Raw genomic sequence first — 21,638 nt, forward strand, 5'->3', positions numbered from 1 at the left:
GATTACATGGGTAATCAGATACAAATTGGAAAAGAAAATGTAAAGATCACACTGAAGCCATCCAAAATAGCCTGATATATTTTAATCATTCTGTTATTAGCTTACTGCATCTTATAACATTTTCTTTTGAATCAAGTCACAGCCGTGTGTACTTTAGGCTGTGGCCATCATAAACAAATATATAAAGACACAGAGTTGAAATAGATGAATACCAATGGTTATCCGTCAGTTTGATGTAATCTAACACAAATGACCATTAAGAGACTTACGAAGAAATCAGAGAAACAGAATTTCACATATGAGCTTCTGCATAACTGAATGACAGCATTGCTGGTGCCTATTGTTTGGTTTGGTCAAGGTTATGCTTTTGGGAAGCGAACCCCCCTTCTAGATGACTCTGTTGAAAAGTGAGGCGAGTAGAAGATTTCAGGGTACAGAGAGCTAGATTTCTATGAAATATATTCAAAGATGGTAAAGTGAGTACTCTCCTCTACCCTGGTAAAATTAGAGATGTGTTACCATGGAAACTCACCCATCATCACCAGCCATGTGGACAGGTTTAAATCTTTTGGCAAGGAGAGGATGACTGCCTCCTAATCCCTCCTCTTCCAACTCCTCATCTCTTCCTAACAACTGGAATTCTTCCCATACTTGGTTCTAAAAACTAATTTAGTGTCTTAAATGATCAATTCCATAAATGCAAATTGGGTAAAATGAATTTCCCCAGTAGAAGGAATGCCAGCTTGAATTACTTGGTATCAGAGTGGCTGGAGAGAGATACCGTACCTCAGAAGTGTGCCTGTACAGTGCAACTGCTCTTTCAAAGATGGTGTGCAGGGAATGGGGTCTCCACAGTGGGAGCAGTGTCAGGCTGTACTTTCTTCAACAGGGAACTAGCCTGAACAGCTCAAGTGTTGCTTCATTTTCTGATAATAACAATTTGTCTTGATTGGGTGCTGTGGCTTGCATTCCTCAGCTGGGAGTTGTTTGCTTAGATCAGAAAAGTCTGAGCTAGCGATTCAGCTAGGGGCACAGGTCAAAGGTAATAGCCAGCTGGGTCTCAGGGAGAGCCAAACCTTGAGAAGCCCTCCCGTTGGTCACCTAGAATTGAGGTATCTGTCCAGATTAACTGTAGAGCTTTTCCAGAACAGCACGAACTTCCTCTGGATTGTAGTTCCAAGGGCCAGATTTACCCTGCAAGAGAAATGAATCAGGCATTCCCAGATTTCCAACTTGCAAGGAACAGGTAGGTCTGGAGGTTAGTTGCAAGATCTGGTCAAATGATGTCTATGTAGGAGCCATCAGCATGGCTAATTCAGTGGCAGATGCAACCGTGAGGTGGATGAGAAAGTGTGTACAGTGGCATCAGCAGTTAACAGGAAGGTTGGACAGAGAAGCAGGAAAACTAGAGGACATAAAGTGACATAGTCTTTCAAAAAGAGAAGAGTTCTGTACAAATAAGCTTTTCTTCCATACTTAGACCTTCAGACTGACCTAATCTTCTCTAGCCTTCACATCAAATTCTACCTATCCCACCTCGGAACCATCTCTGCCTCTCCAGTTCTACTGCCCTAGGTCAGCCTTTTCATCCACAACTTGGGCAGCTGCCACCCCTCCCAGCTATCCCCAGTCCTTAGTCCCTGCTCCCTCCTGTTCATTTTTCAACCAGGAACCAGTGAACTTTCTTTTTTTTCTTTTTTCTTTTCTTTTTCTTTTTTTTTTTTTTTGAGACAGAGTCTCACTCTGTTGTCCAGGCTGGAGTGCAATGGCGCAATCTTGATTCACTGTAACCTCCGCCTCCCAGGTTCAAGGGATTCTCCTCCCTCAGCCTCCTGAGTAGCAGGGAATACAGGCGCACTCCACCACGCCTGGCTAATTGTTGTGTTTTTAGTAGAGATGGGGTTTCCCCACGTGGGCTAGGCTGGTCTCCAACTCCTGGCCTCAAGTGACCCACTCGCTTTGGCCTCCCAAAGTGCCAGGATTACAGGCGTGAGCCACCACGCCCGGCCATAGAACCAGTGAACTTTCTTTTTCTTTTCTTTTTTAGAGAGTCTCACTCTGTCACCCAGGCTGGAGTGCACTGGCACAGTCTTTGCTCACTGCAACCTCCGCCTCCTGGGTTCAAACAATTCTCGTGCCTCAGCCTCACAAGTAGCTGGGATTACAGGCGTGCGCCACCACGCCTGGCTAATTTTTTTGTATTTTTAGTACAGACAGGATTTTACCAGGCTGGTCTTGAACTCCTGACCTCAGGTGATCCACCCACCTGGGCCTCCCAAAGTGCTAGAGTTACAGCCGTGAGCCAGTGAACGTTCTAAGTACAGGTCTGATCATGTCTCTTTCCTGCTCCAAACCTGTCAGTGGCTCTCCTTTGCCCTAAGATGAAGGCCAAACCCCTTGGTCCAGAATGAGACCCCTGTGTAACCCCAACGTCCCCAATTCTTTATTCACACTCTGCCCTACTAGGCCTCAGTGCCTCCGCCCACCCTCTTCCCTATACTGCAGTGATTTTCACTCACTGTGCTCATGGGCCAACTCTTTACCCTTTAAGGCCCAGCAATTGCTGCCCCCTCTGAGAAGCCTACCCTTCCCTAAAGGTTGAAAAACTTACAGTCTGAGAGCCAGACCAGTCCTGATGCCTCACATGCTTTCATCTGCATGTTGTCTGCAGCTGCTGTTGTGCTATAACAGCAGAATTGAATTGTTGCAACAGGGATTACTTGGCACAAAGTTGAAAATATTTACTATCAGGCCCGATACAGAAAAGGTGTTCTGACCCCTGCTCTGGAGTCCCCCAGCAGTTGGGACACTGTAATAGTTTTATTTGGGTCTTCCTTATCCCTCAGCCTGTGAGTAAGGGTGTGGGCCATTTTCTTTTTTTCTTTTTTTTGAAACGGAGTCTCGCTCTGTTGCCAAGGCTGGAGTGCAGTGGCACAATCTCGGCTCACTGCAACCTCCGCCTCCCGGGTTCAAGCAGTTCTCCTGCCCCAGCCTCCCAAGTAGCTGGGACTACAGGCACATGCCACCATGCCTGGTTAATTTTTGTATTTTTAGTAGAGACGGTGTTTCATCATGTTAGTCAGTCTGGTCTCGAACTCCTGACCTCGTGATCTACTTGCCTCGGCCTCCCAAAGTGCTGGGATTACAGGCATGAGCCACTGTGCCCAGCCGGTCATTTTTTTTTTTTTTTCAAGATGGAGTTTTGCTCTTGTTGCCCAGGCTGGAATGCAATGGTGCGATCTCGGCTCACCGCAACCTCTGCCTCCTGGGTACCAGCTATTCTCCCGCCTCAGTCTCCCAAGTAGCTGGGATTACAGGCATGCACCACCACAGCCATCTAATTTTGTATTTTTAGTAGAGACAGGGTTTCACCATGTTGGTCAGGCTGGTCTCCAACTCCCGACCTCAGGTGATCTGCTTGCCTTGGCCTCCCAAAGTGCTGGGATTACAGGCGTGAGCCGCCGTGCCCAGCTAGGTGTGGGTCATTTTCAATCCATTTTTGTGTTTCTGGTATTTGCACAGGGTCTAACTCAAGGTAGGGACTCAGTGCCCAGGGTACCTCAATCATGCCTGAACCATGTCCCAAGGTACAGGAAAGGATGAAGGACCCAAATTCATCTACCGTGACCGTTGCACCATGGGGAATTTGCCTGCAAGTTTTTGCTTGTTTTATCTGAATAAGTTGGGTCAGCTTGATCTTGATCTGTGGACAGAGGAGCATCCACATACTTGGTTTCATCTGCTCCCTAAGGCTTGAAATCCCTTCAATAGCTTTAAAACGTAGTTTCTACCTTCTTAAGGGAGGCCAAGCCAACTGTGTCTAAAGAGTCAGAAGAGGCTGTGCACTTACCTCCCTCACCCTGACCAGGCTGGAACTTTCGAGAGGAAGCAATCACAAGAAAGGGAGCCTGAAATGCATTTCTGCCTCACATCCCTGCGTCCGGCATTTCCAGCTCCAAACCACGGGTTCCATTCCCCTTGAGCCTTCTACACCACCAGCCCTGGTTCAGGCCTGTCTCAGATGTTAGCAGCTTCAGACCTTCTCATTTCTGGCCCACCCGATCAGTGGATTTAGAATCGAAATCAGAGCCTTGCCCAGTGTGACCTTGGACAAGTCAATTCCCCTCTCTGAATACTGTTTATAAAACAAAAACAGACTGGGCACGGTGGCTCACGCCTGTTATCCCAACACTTTGGGAGGCCAAGGCGGGCAGATCACTTGAGGCCAGGAGTTCAAGACCAGCCTGGCCAACATGGCAAAACCCCGTCTCTACTCAAAATACAAAAATTAGCTGGGCACGGTGTGTGCCTGTAGCCCCAGCTACTTGGGAGGCTGAGGCAGAAGAATCGCTTGAATCCAGGAGGTGGAAGCTACTTGGGAGGTTGAGCCAAGATCACCCCACTGCACTCTAGCCTGGGCAACAGAGTGAGAATCTGTATCAAAAACAAACAAACAAACAACAAAACAAACAAAAAAACCCCAAAAACCAAAACCAAAAACAACATCCTCTGTCTCTCAGTTTGAAACCAGACCAGGACTGAGCCATCATCTGGGTTCGAAAGGCAGCCAGGACGATGCAGCTCCAGTCCAAAGGCTAGGGACTTTTGCGTGCATTATTTCATCCCCTGTGAGGTGGAGACCAACATTCCCATTTTGCAGAAGAGGAAATTGAAGGTACTCCAAGAAGTGAAAACACTCGCCCGTGGTCACATGGTTGGTAAATGGCTGGGTGGTGATTTGAATCCAGTTCTCCTTGATGCAAAACCTTCTCTTTGCCCTTCCCCTCCCTGGGCCCCTTTGCCCTCCCTGGACCCTCTGTCCCCAGGTCACCACCTTGTAGAGGATCCTGCCCTCCTGGATTACGTAGAGCCTCTCAGGCAGTGCTGCGTAGAGCTGGCTGCTCTGGTTCTGCATGGTATCCACCACCACAGGGCACTGGGGGCTCCTGGCCAGCAGTAGATGGGCTGCCTGCAGGCGGTCCTGAAGGTTCCGGTGATTTCTGATGTCCATGTTGTTCTTAAAAGCCCAGCCATCTACAAGAGAAAGGCCAGGCACCAAGTCCCACTGACATAGCACACACTTCCTGCAGACTAAATAGCCCCTCACTTTTTTTTTTTTTTTGAGACACAGTTTCGCTCTTGTTGCCCAGGCCGGAGTGCAATGGCGTGATCTTGGCTCACCGCAACCTCCGCCTCCCAGGTTCAAGCAATTCTTCTGCCTCAGCCTCCCGATTAGCTGGGATTACAGGCATGTGCCACCATGCCCGGCTAATTTTGTTTTTTTTTAGTAGAGAAGGTGCTTCTCCGTGTTGAGGCTGGTCTCGAACTCCTGACATCAGGTGATCCGCCTGCCTTGGCCTCCCAAAGTGCTGGGATTACAGGCATGAGCCACCGCGCCCAGCCAATAGCCCCTCACTTTTAACTGAGGTTCTCAGAGCCCTTGGCAATGATTTGGTCTAGTTTCCTATTATGGTTGAATGTGCAAGGTCACATCAGGAATTAGTGATTGATCCAGAACTGAAGCCCAGGGCTCCTGGCCATCAGGCCCCTGCTCTTCAATGTGAAATAGTCCAATAAACCAGCACTCTTTGATCTTGAATGTGCATGAATCATCTGGGGACCTTGTTATAGGAAGATTCTGATTCGGTCTGTCGAAGGTGGAACTGAGAGTCCTTCTAACTCCCAGGATGCCAAGACTGCTGGCACCTAGACTATACTTGGAGAGGCAAGGGTTTAGATCAGTAGTTCTCTAAGTGTGTGTCCCCAGACTAGCAGCATCAGCATCACCTGGAAGTTTGTTAAGTAGTGCAAACCCTAGACCTCAGCCTAGATGGACTAGGAATGGGACCCAGACATCTGCATTTTAACAGCCTTCCAGATGATTCTAATTCATACTGAATTTAAGTACTACTGCTCCAGAGTCTAAACACTTTTCTCCTAATTCTTCACCACAGTGTTCTTTCAAAAATGCAAATATAGGCTGGGCGCAGTGGCTCATGCCTGTAATCCCAGCACTTTGAGAGGCCAAGGTGGGCAGACTGTTTGAACCTAGGAGTTTGAGACCAGCCCAAGTAACATGGTGAAACTGTTTCTACAAAAAAATACAAAAATCTAGCTGGGTGTGGTGGCGTATACCTGCAGTTCCAGCTACTTGGGAGGCTGAGACGGGAGGATCGATTTAGCCCAGGAGGTTCAGGCTGCAGTGAGCCATGTGAGTGCTACTGCATTCCAGCCCCAGCCCAGATGACAGAACAAGACCCTGTCTCAAAAAAAATAGTTCTTCTCCCTTAACTTCCCTATTTATCCGATCAAAATGTTAGAATCCTCTCCTAGCCAGACCCTGTCACTCCAGGTGTTCTGCTCTCTGTACCCTGGTTGAAAGCACAGACTGTGAGGTTAGCCTAGTGCAGGGCCTGGGAGTGATGGGTGCTCAGTGAATAGTGGCTCTTTCCCTCTCCCCTCCTCTTCCTTCCTCTACCTCCCAACCTTGAGATGGGGCCTGGGGAAAAGGGAGAGAGAAAAGAGAGTGAGAAGAGGTAGAAGAGGCAGAGAATCTTTCTGTACCTGATGCATGTGCTTCTTCAATGTAAATGATGAGAAAATCTGCTATGGAACTAAAGTCTTCAATAAGCCTCTTGAATTGGTCAAATTTGAACATAAATGAAGGTCAGGTACAACTTCCAAAATTCAGCACCAGTGGCCTATTGCCTGAAACAGCAAGAGCCATCACAAACTGAGAATCTACACACAGTTTTCTTTTACAAGCACCATTTTCACTCCTATGTTCAATTCTGTTATTTTTATGGCCCCCCCACCCCCAACCCCAGGATGGGTCCTAGGCACTGGGGTCCGAAGCCTAGACAGCATGACTTAGCAGGGGATGAAACTGGTTTACTCCTCTCCAAAATGAGAGGTTTTTTTAGGTGGTCTCAGTGGACCACCTGCAGTTGCCGGATGGTAGTTTAAATATAAGAGGAGTCCCTTTCAGGCAGCTTATAAGGCAGGTATGCATCCATTCTCTCCTGCGATGGGATTAGTAATACAGCAAGGTTGGTAATTTTTTTCCCCCATTTTATAGACAAAGAAACTGAGTTTTACATACTTGCTTCAGGTCACACAGCAGGTCAGTGACGAGTTAAAATGAACATTCTGGTTTCTGAACTCTCAATTCAGTGCTTTCTATTCATAGCACTTCAGTTTCCTCATCCACAAGAGGGCATAATAATACTTTGTAGCATTGTTATGATGATTAAATAAATTAATAGAGATAAGGGCTTAAACTGGTTCCTGGCCCATAGTTAGTGCTTAGTAAATGTAAGCTCTTGCTATGAGCTTTTATCTCCTCCCTGAGCTATGAAGTAGGGAGGCACCGAAGGCAGCTCCACAAAGACAGTGAACGCTAGGAGCAGGACCAGCTGCATAATTTGCTGGGCCTGCTGCCAAATGAAAATGCAGGGTTCTTTGTTCAAAAAGTGGGGGAAAGTGCCGTTAAATTTATGAAAATATAAAGACTTTTCTTTCTTTTTTATTTATTTATTTTTTTGAGATGGAGTCTTGCCCAGGCTGGAGTGCAGTGGTGTGATCTCAGCTCACTGCAACCTCTGCCTCCAAGGTTCAAGCGATTCTCCTGCCTCAGCCTCCTGAGTAGCTAGGACTCCAGGTGTGCGCCACCACACCTGGCGAATTTTTGTATTTTTAGTAGAGATGAGGTTTTGCTATGTTGGGCAGGCTAGTCTTGGACTCTTGACCTCAAGTGATCCACCAGCGTTGGCCTCCCAAAGTGCTGGGATTACAGGCCTGAGCCACCATGCCCGGCCTAGAATACAAAGACATTTCTAATCTTCTGCAGTCCCTCTCTTGACCTGGCATCGTGTATTTTAGTTGCTATTTAATGTCATATTCCCCTGGCACAGGGATATTCATAGAGTGAGAGCAGATCCTCACAGCTACCCAGCACCCCAGAGACCAAGTGTGCGTGCACTTCCCTCTCCCTCGAGCCACCAGACCAACATGCCATGCCCTGCCCAGCATCACAGAAGTTGAGCCAGACATGGCCCCTTCCCACCTGCCCACCACTCCAACCCACAGGGTACTGCAACCACTGTAAGGGACATACTAGGTACCTTGATGGGGGAAAGGATGGGCAAGAGGCTTCCCCCACCCTCAGTCACTTGGCGAATTGCACCATGGCACTGCGAGTCCAGGATAGGGACAGCTGCCATGCAACACGGGGATGTGACACCTGCCCCCACCTTCCTCACATCTGTATCCAGGCCCACTCTGGGGTCAGGAGATGGCAGAAGTCACTGGGTGGGAGCAGGAAGGAGCACCTGGGGATGGGAGAGTGGGCCTTAGAGAACATGTCCTGGAGGGGCAGGGAGGCTGTGGAAGACAGGAGCCTGTGTGAGCGGAGGCTCCAAGTCCTCGGGACATGCTCCATTGTCCCATAGGGTTTCACTTACAAAATGCAGATTCAAAGATAAAATTATGAAGAATTTCAAGACATACTTTGCAACTCTGGTGTGCTAAAAACAATAGCAACAAAAATTCAAGACAGCTGCTGCAGAACATTAAACCTCAAGGACAAGGTCCTTTTGAGTGTAGGTCCCTGTGTGCTTCACTGGTCCCATATCCATGAAACCAGCCCTGAGTGGAAACCTTCTGTAACTCTCCATCCTAGACCAAGGACAACTCTGGGGAGCAGCCGACCCCCTCTGGTTTACGACCAGAGCTGACGTTGTTGAGCCCTTACCATATATTTATTGGAGCATGGCTGGTCTTGCACTGTGACATGGTCTGTTTAAGTGTCCACATACCCCCAAATCCCCCTACTCACTGTCCCCTGAGGGCAGGGCCTGTTCCTCATTCATCCTCGAATCCCCCGCATGTAGCACACTCTCATTCTATCTACAAGTATTTATTCAGCACTTTAAATATGCAAGTGTCCCTGCCACACACTGGGGAGCTGGCAGAGAATGAGACCAGCAGCTCTCTGGCTGTGTGCAGTTTGAAGTCTGCTTAATGGGGAGACAGGAAAAAAAAAGTAAGTAAATGCATAAATGAAGAAGTTTCAAATTGTGATCAGTGTTATGAGAGAGGCTGTAAAGGAGTGACCTACTTTAGACAGGTGGGGTAGGGAAGGCCTCTGAGGAGCTGCCATTTAACTTGAGAAATGAAGGACAGGAGAGAACCAGCCATGGGCAAAGGGAGAAGGGGATTCTAGTCAAAGAGACTCACACAGAGCCCCCAAGGAGGGACAGAACTTGGTGTGTTCAAGGCCCCACAAAACCACTGGCAGGAAGCAGGCATGGAGAGCAACAAGAGAAGGGCTAGAGAGTTAGGGATGGACCAGAACAGGCAGGCTCCCATAAGCCTTTGTAAAGAATCTGGATTTTATCCTAGGTATGTGGGCTGTCATAGGAATATAAAGCAAGGGTGGTGAATATTGTTGCATATTTTCTTTCTTTTTTTTAAGAGACGAGATCTTGTTATGTTGCCCAGACAGGAATGCAGTGGCTATTCACAGGTGCCATTGTAATACACTACAGCTTTGAACTTCTGGGCTCAAGTGATCCTCCTGCCTCAGCTTTCTGAGAAGCTATAACTATAGGCACACTTGACTATATCTGACTCATTTGTTGCAATTTTGGTTGCCCAGCTCTTAACTCTCCTTTCTACTTAGAATTCCCTATTTTGTATCCTATTTATCAAACAGTGTGCCCAGCCTTGCTCTATGGAAGACAGAAGGGCCAGGTTCACACTCTGCCCCTGGCAGCCAGGGCTCAGGCAGTGAACCCAGCTGGGCTAACTATACCCTTCCACATAGATCTTTGATTCTGGGAGTCATTGAGATGGCAGAATTCATCCACAGCCCAGTTGTGGTGCCCCGTAAGGGATGGTGATGGGTTCCCATGGCAGCCACAGTGACAGCAGGATCCAAGACCAACTATTGATGCTAAAAGACAGTCCAATCAAGACCAGCTGGTATTGTTTCTGGAAAGCACTCAACATCTTTCCAGTATGTTCCTTTATGTACAAATGTGTGTGTGACCAAGAAAACCAGAGGGAGCTTCTGTTGCTTACAAGCCAGAACCCTGACAGCTACAGTAGGGCCATGTAATGACCAGACGTACACTTGAAGATCACTCTGGCTGCTCTGCGGAGAAAGGACTAAGAGTGAAAATGAAAGTGAGGGATAAGCAGTTAGGGGGCACTGGAGAAGTCTACATGAAAGACAATGGGCCTGGACGCAGTAGCTCACACCTGTAATCCCAGCACTTTGGGAGGCCAAGGCAGGAGGATCGCTTGAGCCCATGAGTTTGAGACTACTCACAGTGGGCAACATAGTGAGACCTCATCTCTGTAGTCCCAGCCACTCAAGAGGCTGAGGCCGGAGGATCCATTAAGCCCAAGAGGTTGAGGCTGTGGTCAGCTGTGATTGTGCCATTGCACTCCAGCCTGGGCCACAGAATGAGACCCTGTCTCTAGAAGAGAAAGAGAGAGAATGGGAGCCTGGGCAAGCTCGTGTGTGGCAGTGGAGCTGGGGAGGAGGCAGAATTGACAGAGTTTGCTGAGAGATGGGGAGTAGAGGGCATCTTAACTTGCATGTGGTTTATTTGGTTAACTATATCCCCTCTGTGTTCTGCAAAGAATTTAAAGCTCCTTACACCTATACTAACACATTAAATCGAATTTTTTATTTTTTATTTTTGAGACGGAGTTTTGCTCTGTCACCCAGGCTATAGTGCAAAAGCGTGATCTCAGCTCACAGAAACTTCCGCCTTCCAAGTTCAAGGAATTCTCCTGCCTCAGCCTCCCAAGTAGCTGGGATTACAAGCGCACACCACCATGCCTGGCTAATTTTTGTATTTTTAGTAGAGACAGGGTTTCTCCATATTGGCCAGACTGGTCTCGAACTCCTGACCTCAAATGATTCGCCAGCCTTGGCCTCCCAAAGAGCTGGGATTAGAGACGTTAGCCACTGCGCCTGGCCAGAATTTTTTTAATCATGCCCCTCTGGGAGGCAAAGAACAGGAGGGGAAAATGGAATACACACAGACCATAGGTCCCATGCATTTGTTGTAACTGAGCTACATTTTGACTCTGAGTTTCCTGGTGGCCAAGTAAAAGAAGAAACAAAATTGGCTTATAGTCCTCAATGTTTAGTATATGAGAGGAAAGCAGACTAGTTTCACTGGACACACACAGCAGCTCTCCTTGTCTTTGAGTCACAGACTTTTTCCTAAGAGGCCTGAGGAGGCATTAAGTGACCTCAGTCTCTGCTGGTTGACTGCACTATGATTCCTCACCCACGTGACAAGGAGGCCCAGGCTTCAGGAGGGCAGCTAGCTCAGAGGTCAATTGTGGCCAAGTGACCGGTCACTGGCCTCCGATGACCCCAGAGAGTCAGTCACTCTGTCACGCTTTAGGTAGGAACCCAAAAAGCCTGGGCAACATAGCAGGACCCCATCTCTAACAAAAAATTATCCAGGCGTGGTGACACATGTCTAGTCCCAGCTACTTGGGAGGCTGAGGCCTCAAGACCGCTTGAGCCCAGGAATGAGGCTGCTGTGAGCTATGGTCATGCCAGTGCACTCCAGCCTGGGCAACAGCGTGAGATGCATCTCAATAAAAACAAAAAATAAAGAACCCGAAAGACTTATGGTCATGATCAACTCTAAGTATCAGCGGTATGAAATTTTGTTTTTAATTGGGAAAAAAACTCAACATCCACTGATTCAGACGCTGGAAGAGACAGAGTCATTTGTTTATTTATAGTGTGGTTGGGTACAGTGGTCAGTATTGAGGGCAAAGTTTAAACTAAGTTCTCTGCTTTCCTCAGTAGCAGAGAGGTAAAGGATGGGTGCATGGGGGTGGCACCCTGCCCATGTCCACAGACCACAGTGCAGAGAACACCATTTCCAGAATCCAGTGAAGACTATCAAGTCCAACTCCTTTGTATAAATGGGAAAACAGCCCAGACCACTAAATTACCCCCGACATCAGGATCTCTCAACAGAGAAATCCTATTTATAGTTACTGGACAACACTTGTAAGTACACTTGGAAAGATGTTAGAAGATTTTAAACAGGGGCTGAAATAAAACCAGTTTCAGATTAACTCTCAAGTATCCAGAAAGTAAATCATCCAGAACTTGCCTTCTGCCACACCATGCCAGTTACTCGATGTTTTATTCTCTGTGTGTCCAAGAGTGTGTGTATATTGTGTTATTGTGTTTGTGCATGTGCATGGACACACAGAGGACTGGAGGTGGCTGAGAGTTTCCCTGAGCTCCTGTTGTCTTATCCAGGAACAGCAAGTGCACGAGCTGAGAGTCAGAAGTCCAGTTCCGGCTCTTCTAAGAATTCACTGTGTGATGCCAAGCAAGTCATTCACCTCTCTGGGCCTTTGCATCTCAAAAATGAAGCAGTTGCTTTAGATTATCAGTAAAGATTCTTTATGTCCCTCTGTCTGTGGCTCTGAGTTCAGAGTTCATACACAAAGCATACAACAGAGCTTTTTGGTGGCCTGGTGGGTTTCCAAAGTAGTTACAACATGTCTTTTTTTTTTTTTTTTTGAGACAGAGTCTCGTTTGTTGCCCAGGCTGGAGTGCAGTGCTGTGATCTCAGTTCACTGCAACCTCCACCTCCCAGGTTCAAGCGATTCTCCTGCCTCAGCCTCCCAAGTAACTGGGATTACAGGCGCCTGCTAGGATGCCTGGCTAATTTTTGTATTTAGTAGAGACAGGAGTTCATCAGGTTGGCCAGGCTGGTCTCGAACTCCTGACATCAAGTGATCCACCGGCCTCGGCCTCCCAAAGTGCTGGGATTACAGGCGTGAGCCACCGCGCCCGGCCAATGTCTTTCTAATAAGCAGAACTGATCATGTTTACTTCCCGCTTGGAAACCACTCCAGAACTCACCAGTACTCTCAGGATACAGTCAACCTGCAGCTATGACACACAAAGCCCCATAAGCTCTGGTTCCTGATGATGCCTTCAGCCTCATCCTTCACCCCTTCCTGCCTCTGAGACCCGACTTGTGCCAACCTGAATGTTGCTCCTCCACTGACCTCTGCTCCTCCTCCTCTCTGCCCTGCCCAGCTCCCCATGCCCCTCTTCCTCACCCACCCCAAGGTTTCACTGCCCCTAGACAATCAGCTCACCATCCTTTCCTCTAGGAAGCTCTCCCTTGGCCACCTCCTTACCCTACTCTTCCCCCAGTGCCCTCTGCTTCCCTGTCATGACACCATCTCTCACTCTGGGTTATGAGGCCTTCCAGGACAGAGGCCCATGGTGTTTATTTCCGTATTGTTAGTACCTATGATTTCAGGGGACTTTAGGTTAATGTGTTGAAAGTAAACTCTATTTTGCAAATAGATTTTTTTTTTTGCCTCAGTCCCCTCCTCTTACCATTAAAAAATTTTAAATTAATTAATTAATTTTTGAGACAGGGTCTTACTCTGTCACCTAGGCTGGAGTGCACTAGCACGAACACGGCTCACTGAAGCCTAGACCTCCTGGGCTTAGTGACCCTCCTAACTCAGCCTCCTGAGTAGCTGGGACTACAGGCTCACACCACCTCATCCCACTAATTTTTAAATATTTTGTAGAGACAGGGTTCCACTCTGTTGCACAGGCTGTTCTTGAACTCCTGGGCTCAAGAAATTCTCCCACTCAGCCACTCACAGTGTTGGGATTACAGGCATGGGCCAGTGTACCTGGTCACTCTTACCATTTTTTAGTCTCAGCTGCAGCAGCAGGGAGCAGAGACAAATTGAACAGTTTTTTATTTTATTTTATTTTATTTTTTAAAATTTTATTTTGAGACAGAGTCTCTCTCTGTCACCCAGGCTGGAGTGCAGTGGTATGATCTCGGCTCACTACAACCTTTGCCTCCTGGGTTCAAGTGATTCTCATGCCTCAGCCTTCTGAGTAGCTGGGATTACAGGTGCATGCCACCATGCCTGGCTGATTTTTGTATTTGTAGTAGAGACAGGGTTTCATCATGTTGGCCAGGCTGGTCTTGAACTCCTGACCTCAAGTGACCTGCCCGCCTCAGCCTCCCAAAGTGCTGGAATTATAGGCGTGAGCCACTGGGCTCAGCCCAAATTCAACAGTCTTTAACATGTACTGCCTCACTGAAAGTGGACAGTTACATGATGCAAGTACATTCGTTTCAGGGAACTGATCTGCAGATGATTGGCATTCAGCAAATTGGCCTGGTTCTGTTATAGTGCTTGGTACATGGGCATGTGGTAAGTTAGTTATTACCATTACTCTTACTACCAGTGGAATTAGTGAACATTTGTTGAATAAATTGAGGTCATCTGTGCACTGTGGTTTAAAATTATGAATGAATAACAACAACAAAAGAAGCTCTTGCCTTCCCCTCTGAAACACTCTTCCCTTTTTCCTTGTCAGGCTACAAAAATCTTACTCATTCTTCAAGGCCTAGTTCCAGAACCACCTCCTCCAGGAAACCTTCCAAGTCCTCCAGGCAGAAGTTCTATTTTTTATAGCCTCCCCCATTTCATGGGACTGTAAGGATTTGTTTATTACCTCCATCTGTTCTATGGAACTGTAAACTCCTCATGTGCATACGCTCACATGCACATGAAATTCCAGGAGAAGGATATAGTATTCAGGGTTTCTCAACTACTTTGACCAGGCAACACTACATAGTAAAGCATATCTGTGGAACTTAGGTTCTAAAGAACATGCTTTCAAACACACAGGATAGGCCAGGCACAGTGACTCATGCCTGTAATCCCAGCATTTTGGAAGGCCGAAGTGGGTGAATCACTTGAGTCCAGGAGTTCGAGACCAGCCTGGGCAACATGGTGAAACCCCACCTCTACAAAAATTGCAACAATTAGCCAAGCATTGTGGTGTGCACTTGGAGTCTCAGGTACTAGGGAGGCCACGGTGGGAGGATGACTTGAGCCTGGGAAGTCGAGGATGCAGTGAGCTGTGATCATGCCACTACACTCCAGCCTGGGCAGTAGAGTGAGACTCTGTCTCAAAAAAAAAACAACAAGAAAAACACGGAATAAACCAACTGCCTCAGGTGCCTTCTCTACCTGCTATATCTAGGCCCTGGGCCAAGCATGCTGAAGAATTCAGAGAAAAATCAGACACACACCTTCTCCTGAGGCTCTCCATTGGGCAGGGAAATAAGACGTGTGCTTAGGTACCAGGTGCTGAGCAGGAAGCAGCAGTGTACAAGGACAGGTGCAGACAGAGAGGCATGAGCCGAAGGGAGAGAGCACATGCGTAGCTGCAGGGAGCTGAGGTGGCTTCACGGAGGACAAGGCGGCATGAGAGCTGGACCCACATGAATGAGGGGGATTTAGACAGCAATGGAGAGGGGAAGGGCATTCCTGACCAGCTGATATCAGCAAAGGCAAAGACAAAGGAAAGTACAAGAGATGCATAAGGCCCAACAGTTTGTCCAAAAGAACTGAGTGTGGGGGGGAGCTTGGAGGTAGAATTGAGAAGAAAAGCTGGAGCCTGACCAGGGAGGACCTAGAATCCACGGCTGAGCCTGGGCTTCATCCTAAATGCAGAGGGGAGCTGCTGAAGGTGGTTGAGCTGGGATGTACTCACAGAAGAGTAATCTGGCAGTCATTCACAAGCTGGGATGGCTGAGTGGGCAAGTGGGGGAGAAGGAAGTTCTGGCAGGAAGAGAAGCTGGGAGGACAAAAAAGAGAAAACTGGAGAGGTCAAGAAAAGTAGATGAAACTGGTTTTCCTGGACTGGGGAGTGGGTGGAGTTAGAGAAAACTGAGACTTTTTTTTTTTTTCTGTGACAGTCTCGACTCTGTCGCCCAGGCTGGAATGCAGTGGCGCAGTCTCTACTCACTGCAATCTCCGCCACCTGGGTTCAAGCGATTCTTCTACCTCAGCCTCCCGAGTAGCTGGGATTACAGGTGCATGCCACCACACCCGGCTAATTTTTGTATTTTTAGTAGAGACAGGGTTTCATCATGTTGGCCAGGATGGTCTCAAACTCCTGACCTCGTAATCCAGCAGTCTCAGTCTCCCAAAGTGCCGGGATTACAGGCATGAACCACCACACCCAGCTGAGAGCTCTTTAACAAGTATTTACTGAGCAGATACCATGTGCCAGCATCAGGCATGGGTGTAATAGTGGGTGAGAGCAATGGTGTCGACCTGCATTGAGTTTGCAGGCTAGTGAGGGAAACAGACATGAATCCTAGCCAGCCATACATAATTACAAACCACGACAGGTGAAATAAAGAAAAGTTTAGGATGTTAAGCAGGCAGATGAGAGAGGGTACTCTAGTATGGGGGAGTTGGGTTTGGCTTCTCGAAAGAAGTGTCGTTGAGCAACAGTCTGAAGATTGAACAAAAGTTAACCAGGCAGAGGGGTGGGCAAAGAGCAGCCCAGGCAGATCAGCCTGTACAGTAAGAGCAGTGTTCCAGGGGCTGAAATGCCAGACAGGATGGTTTGCGATTTGAGTGCCTGGGAAGGTGGTGATGTTTCTTAGAGAAACAATCTACAAGAAGTCCTAATTTCAGGAAGCAGGACGAGGACAAAAAGGTCCAAAAGGAGCAGCAAGAGTAGTAGGAGAATTCAGGACTTTCCAACCCATCTCTTCATCCCCCTCTACCACTGCTATTTCAAGCACCCCTCGAGTGTGCGGCAGCCTCCTGACCTTGCATAAAGTCCCAAATGTTGCACCTCTGTCCTGAGAGGCGGACCACTGGGCAGTTTGGGGCCAGACCCCCTAGCTCAGTCGTGTCCTCTAGTCGCTGCCAACGGACCTTCAAGACGAACCAGAAATACTGGGTGCTGAAAAAGGTCGGGATCCAGTTGTCGTGGCTGAAATGGGGGTTCCTGGTCATACCGGTCTTCTCGCCCATGGCCAGGATGTTCCGCTTGACTCTGTCTGGAAACAATATCAGAAGCACTTTACCCACGACCACATGGACAGCCACCTCCAGGAGCACCCAGAGCTTCTTCACCCACAGCCCTGACTGGGGCAGCCCCATCTCGGCACAGCCAGAGTAAGCTCTGAGGCCTATGGGCAGAGAGGCTGCAGCCAGGGGACACTGGGCGGAGCTGAATGAAGGCTCAGGGTAGAAGCAGCCAACCCTGGGCCAGGGAAGGAGTCAGGTCAGAAGGTGTTTGCCTTTCTGTCATGAGACAGAAAATTCCTAACCAGGTGCTCAAAGGTCTGTTCTAATCACTATCGTTTCCGATTCTTTGCCTTAGCTTTTGAGAGATTCTTGGATTGGTAGATTCCACATCTTAAATTCTCCCTCTGATTAATTTTTTAAAAAACAAATACTTAAAAAGACCACACTTAAAGAGACCCTGTTAGATGTTCTCTCACAAGTCAGTAGGTTTGGATGTTAGTTATTCTTTATACACAAACTCTTCTGCTACTAATGAAAGATGTTTTTCGCAATCATGGTTTGTTTGTTTGTTTTTTTTTTGGAGATGGAGTCTCACTCTGTCACCCAGGCTGGAGTGCAGTGGCACAATCTCGCTCACTGCAACCTCCGCCTCCGAGGTTCAAGCAGTTATCCTGCCTCAACCTCCTGAGTAGCTGGGATTACAGGCGCCTGACACCACACCCGGCTAATTTTTTTTTTTTTTTTTTTTTTTGAGACGGAGTCTCACTCTGTTGCCCAGGCTGGAGTGTGGTGGCGTGATCTCGGCTCATGGTAACCTCTGCCTCCCGGGTTCAAGCAATTCTCCTGCCTCAGCCTCCCAAGTAGCTGGGATTACAGGCATGCACCACCACACCCAGCTAATTTTTTGTATTTTTAGTAGAGATGGGATTTCACCATATTGGCCAGGCTGGTCTTGAACTTCTGACCTTGTAATCCGCCCGCCTCAGCCTCCCAAAGTGCTGGGATTACAGGTGTGAGTCACTGCACCCGGCCTAATTTTTGTATTTTTAGTAGAGACAGGGCTTCACCGTGTTGGTCAGGCTGGTCTCGAACTCCTAACCTCAGGTGATCCACCCGCCTTGGCCTCCAAAAGTGCTGGGATTACAGGTGTGAGCCACTGTGCCTGGCCCCCCATCGTGGCTTCTAGCTGGTGGTTGACTATTTCTGTAGTCAGAGCCCTCCCCAGGGGACATGGATCTGAAACCTTCCAGGGCAGAGACAGAACTGGGACCATCCCTAACAAAACCTGGGGCCTGCAACTCCCCTTAGCACTGGGAGTGGAGCAATAAATAAAACACCCTCTTCTCTCAAGAAGTCATGGTTTAGTGCGGGGAATAGACAAGTAAACAGAAAACTACCATTTCCTAAATGAAGTCCAGAGGTGGTGTGTGTGTGGGGGCTACCAGAGCAGGGAGAAGGGGAAACTTACTCTGATTAGAGAAGTCAAGAGGACTTCACTGAGGAAGTGATTTCTATGCTGAAACCAGAAAGACGGCAAGCAGTCAGCTGACCAAAGTGGGGCTAGTGTACTGGTGGAAGGAAGCACGTGGCCAAAGGCCCAGAAGCCAGAGACAGCATGGCTCATTGGAGAAACTGAAAGAAGAATCATAGAGCTCAGAGTTGGAAAGTGTTTTAAAACACAACCAAGACTTTTTTTTTTTAATAATTGAGAGGGGATTTCCTTGTTCTGTCACCAGGCTGGAGGGCAGTGGTGTGATTATAGCTCACTGCAGCCTCAAACTACTGGGCTCAAGCCATCCTCTCACCTCAGCCAGGGTAGTTAGGACTACAGGTGTGCCACCCAAACCCAACACATTTTGTGACTGTTATAGTGTCTCCTTATGTTGTCCAGGCTGGTCTTAAACTCCTGACCTCGAACAATACTTCCTTGGCCTCTCAAAATGCTGGGATTATGCGAATGAGCCACCATGCCCAGCCCCCATCTTCTTAAAAGTAATCAGGGCTGATTTTCCCTACCATGTGTCACATTTATTTATTTATGAGACAGAGTCTCGCTCTGTTGTCCAGGCTGGAGTGTAGTGGCACGATCTCGGTTCACTGCAACCTCTGCCTCCCAGGTTCAAGCAATTCTCCTGCTTCAGCCTCCTGAGTAGCTGGGATTACAAGCGTGTGCCACCACACCCAGCTAATTTTTGTGTTTTCCGTAGAGATGGGTTTCGCCATGTTGGCCAGCTGGTCTCGAATTCCTGACCTCAGGTGATCCGCCCACCTTGGCCTCTGAAAGTGCTGGGATTACAGGCATGAGCCACCGTGCCACTCTTTTCTTTACCTGCTGGTGCAGTGGTATGAGAAGCCAAAAATGCTTAAGTGGCAGTTACAGCTTCCAATTCAGCGGAACTCTAACTGGAGTGGAAGTGTTCTCTCTCCTCCTTCCCTACTTCCCTGGGACCAGGTTCTCCAACCAAGCAGAACTTGTGAGGCAGGAGGCACACATTCTATGTGTGTAGGTTTCACTGAAAGTGGTAGTAAGAAGTGCTACCCCTTGGTTTGCAAATCTATAGGTATTTAGAACAAAGTACCATTATAAATAATTGATAAACCATTGGTTTAGTGTATGTACTCCGTGCTGGAAGACAATGCCTCAATCTCCTGAGTGTTTTCCCCAACCTGGAGCCCTAACTGTGCCTTTAACAAGCCATTCCACCATCCTATTAGGCCACCTACTGTTGGATGACTGAGTCATATGGTAAGACCAGTGGGTAAGACCCATGGTTTTGTGTCACTGTTGCATGTTCTTTACAATTAAATTGGTCCCTTAGTCCAAAGCAATGTTGTGCAGGTAATCATCACAGGATCTCTAAGCAAGAGGACTTCGCTTTCCTCTAACAAGGGGGAAGGGACTACTTCTGCCACCGCCACCTTTCCCTTGAAAGATTCAAGAGAAACTGGAAACGAGGGATGGTCAAGTCTCAGGCTTTCCCACCCAAATATCCTCATCCCAGTTCTCAGGTTCCCATTCATTTTCTGACAATGCCCCAGCTTTGATGGAGGAGACCTACAGAGGCTGTGCATTCAGTCTTCGTTGAAACTTTGCCACCCTTACAATTAGATCTTGGGCCTGATTTTCAGTCCAGTCTTTCTCAAGGCTATAGAAGAATAAGAATCTTCAAAACTTCCATAGAGGCTCTCTAGCTTTCACAAAGTGCCTCAAGTTGACAGTTGGCTGTTCTAACTGTCATTTTATTTTCAAGGTTTCCAATGGAGTTCAGAAAACCCAGTTAATTCCATAGTCCTTATAATTACCATTGTCCTCTTAATGTTCCAGTGCCACAGCCACTAGCTAACTTAGCACCTTATCTTCTACTTGCACCTTATCCCAATCAACTGTAGACAGACACCTTAGTAATTGTGATGCCATTCTATTCTAAGTGTTATCACACCACCACCACCATCCTCCTTCCCTCTGCCCTTAACACCAGCAATATATTTGTTGTTGCCATGTGACTGGTGAGCCATTTAGTTGCAAAATGCCAACCTAAGGTTTTGTTTTCTGGGGCCACTTTTGGTACCAACATGCCTTCATATTGGTTCTTCATATGAGTAGTTTATTGGTAAGTATGAATCCAAGGACCAGGAGTGAAGGACAGGGCTTGTAAATCAGGGAAGGAAGGAGACCTATTGTGAAGATGCATTATCAAATGCGTCACTTCCAAAGGCATTTGGTTGCTTAATCCTGCTAGGTAGTTTGAAAGCTATATGAAAAGGAGCCTGAGGGGAAAAACAGGAAAAGCATATATTCATCAATTGTTGACCCCATTGGTCAGAGATTTGCCTCGTGAGAGATTAACAACTCTCTACCTCTACACTTCTGGGATGCACCTGTCTGGGTGCTGAGTAGTTCCAGCAAGGTCCCATGACCTCATAGCATCAAGAAACAAGCCTTGAAGCAGAAGGTGAGAAGCCTGAGGCATAGACTGGAGGCAAAACTCAGTCAGGTTATATCTGCTGACGCTGGAATAAGATGAGTGGCGGTGAAATAAGCAGCAGGCCAGGCCAAGATGATCTGAAATGGGACATAAGAGGTGGCTGATATACTAGCACAGCTGAATTCATGAACTGAGATTTATTCCTGGTACATATTCAACCAAAAATGCCCTGCGCATGCTCTAAACCTCAGCTTTCTCTTTGTAAAATGAGGATAATCACCCTAAGATAGCAGGATTATTCTGATAATTAGAGATCCTGCATGTACAAAGCCTGATCATGATAATCTTGGGGAAAAAAATACACTATATATGGCTACTATTAGATGTAAAGTCTTTCCGATTGCTCACTTACTTGGGGTGTTCATATGAACAGACATCACGCTTTCGATCACTCATTCAGAATGTAATTGACTCATGCAACTTCTCACCGGTGAAATTTTTATGGCCAAAAGAAACTGAGGGACTGGTGACGCAGGTGACTTATTTTTTTTCTTTCACAGTCGTCTTCCATTACCCGATTTTATATTTCCATAGCAAAAGAGGTATAAACACACAGTAAGAAAACCCTAAACTCGAGAATTTTCTGCGTTCCCTGGAGCAAGGCCAGCCAAAGTAGTCACACTCAGCGACCCCACCACTCCGCCCTCGCCTGTCTCTTTAAGAACAGACTCACCGACTCACCCTCGGGAGAAGGGCGGGAGGCAGCGGGCTCTGAGGGCCGCAGCACGCAGGTGTCTCTGGGAGCTGCTGCTCTTTAAGGAGGCGGGG

General features: G+C 47.7%; 2 protein-coding genes across 11 annotated transcripts in view; one reads left to right on the forward strand and one right to left on the reverse strand.

The window, feature by feature from the left end:
- IFT25 (intraflagellar transport 25) overlaps positions 1-13,946 on the forward strand; it is a 50,214-nt gene extending 36,268 nt beyond the window's left edge. Inside the window, exon 7 of the mRNA XM_038000263.2 lies at positions 12,311-13,946. Coding sequence (XP_037856191.2) covers positions 12,311-12,439 — 129 coding nt within the window. The 3' untranslated portion in view covers positions 12,440-13,946. The remainder of the gene's footprint in view (positions 1-12,310) is intronic.
- Positions 63-21,637, reverse strand: DIO1 (iodothyronine deiodinase 1). 10 transcript variants are annotated; one of them, XM_038000244.2, is made up of 6 exons: positions 21,552-21,637; positions 18,353-18,516; positions 16,789-16,909; positions 6,565-6,708; positions 4,835-5,034; positions 63-1,194 (listed from the first exon to the last, which is right to left on the reverse strand). In XM_038000244.2, the coding sequence occupies exons 2-6, from the start codon at positions 18,506-18,508 to the stop codon at positions 1,126-1,128; spliced, it is 690 nt and encodes a 229-aa protein (XP_037856172.1). In that variant the 5' UTR covers positions 18,509-18,516; positions 21,552-21,637; the 3' UTR covers positions 63-1,125. The 10 variants fall into 10 exon arrangements, with proteins under 10 accessions (XP_037856172.1, XP_037856168.1, XP_037856166.1 ...); XM_038000240.2 differs by having other exon boundaries at positions 21,544-21,635; XM_038000238.2 differs by lacking the exon at positions 21,552-21,637 and adding an exon at positions 21,223-21,522.
- Position 21,638: the final 1 nt, after the last annotated feature.

Source organism: Chlorocebus sabaeus, chromosome 20 (assembly GCF_047675955.1).
Source record: "Chlorocebus sabaeus isolate Y175 chromosome 20, mChlSab1.0.hap1, whole genome shotgun sequence".
Taxonomy (NCBI): Eukaryota; Metazoa; Chordata; class Mammalia; order Primates; family Cercopithecidae; genus Chlorocebus; species Chlorocebus sabaeus.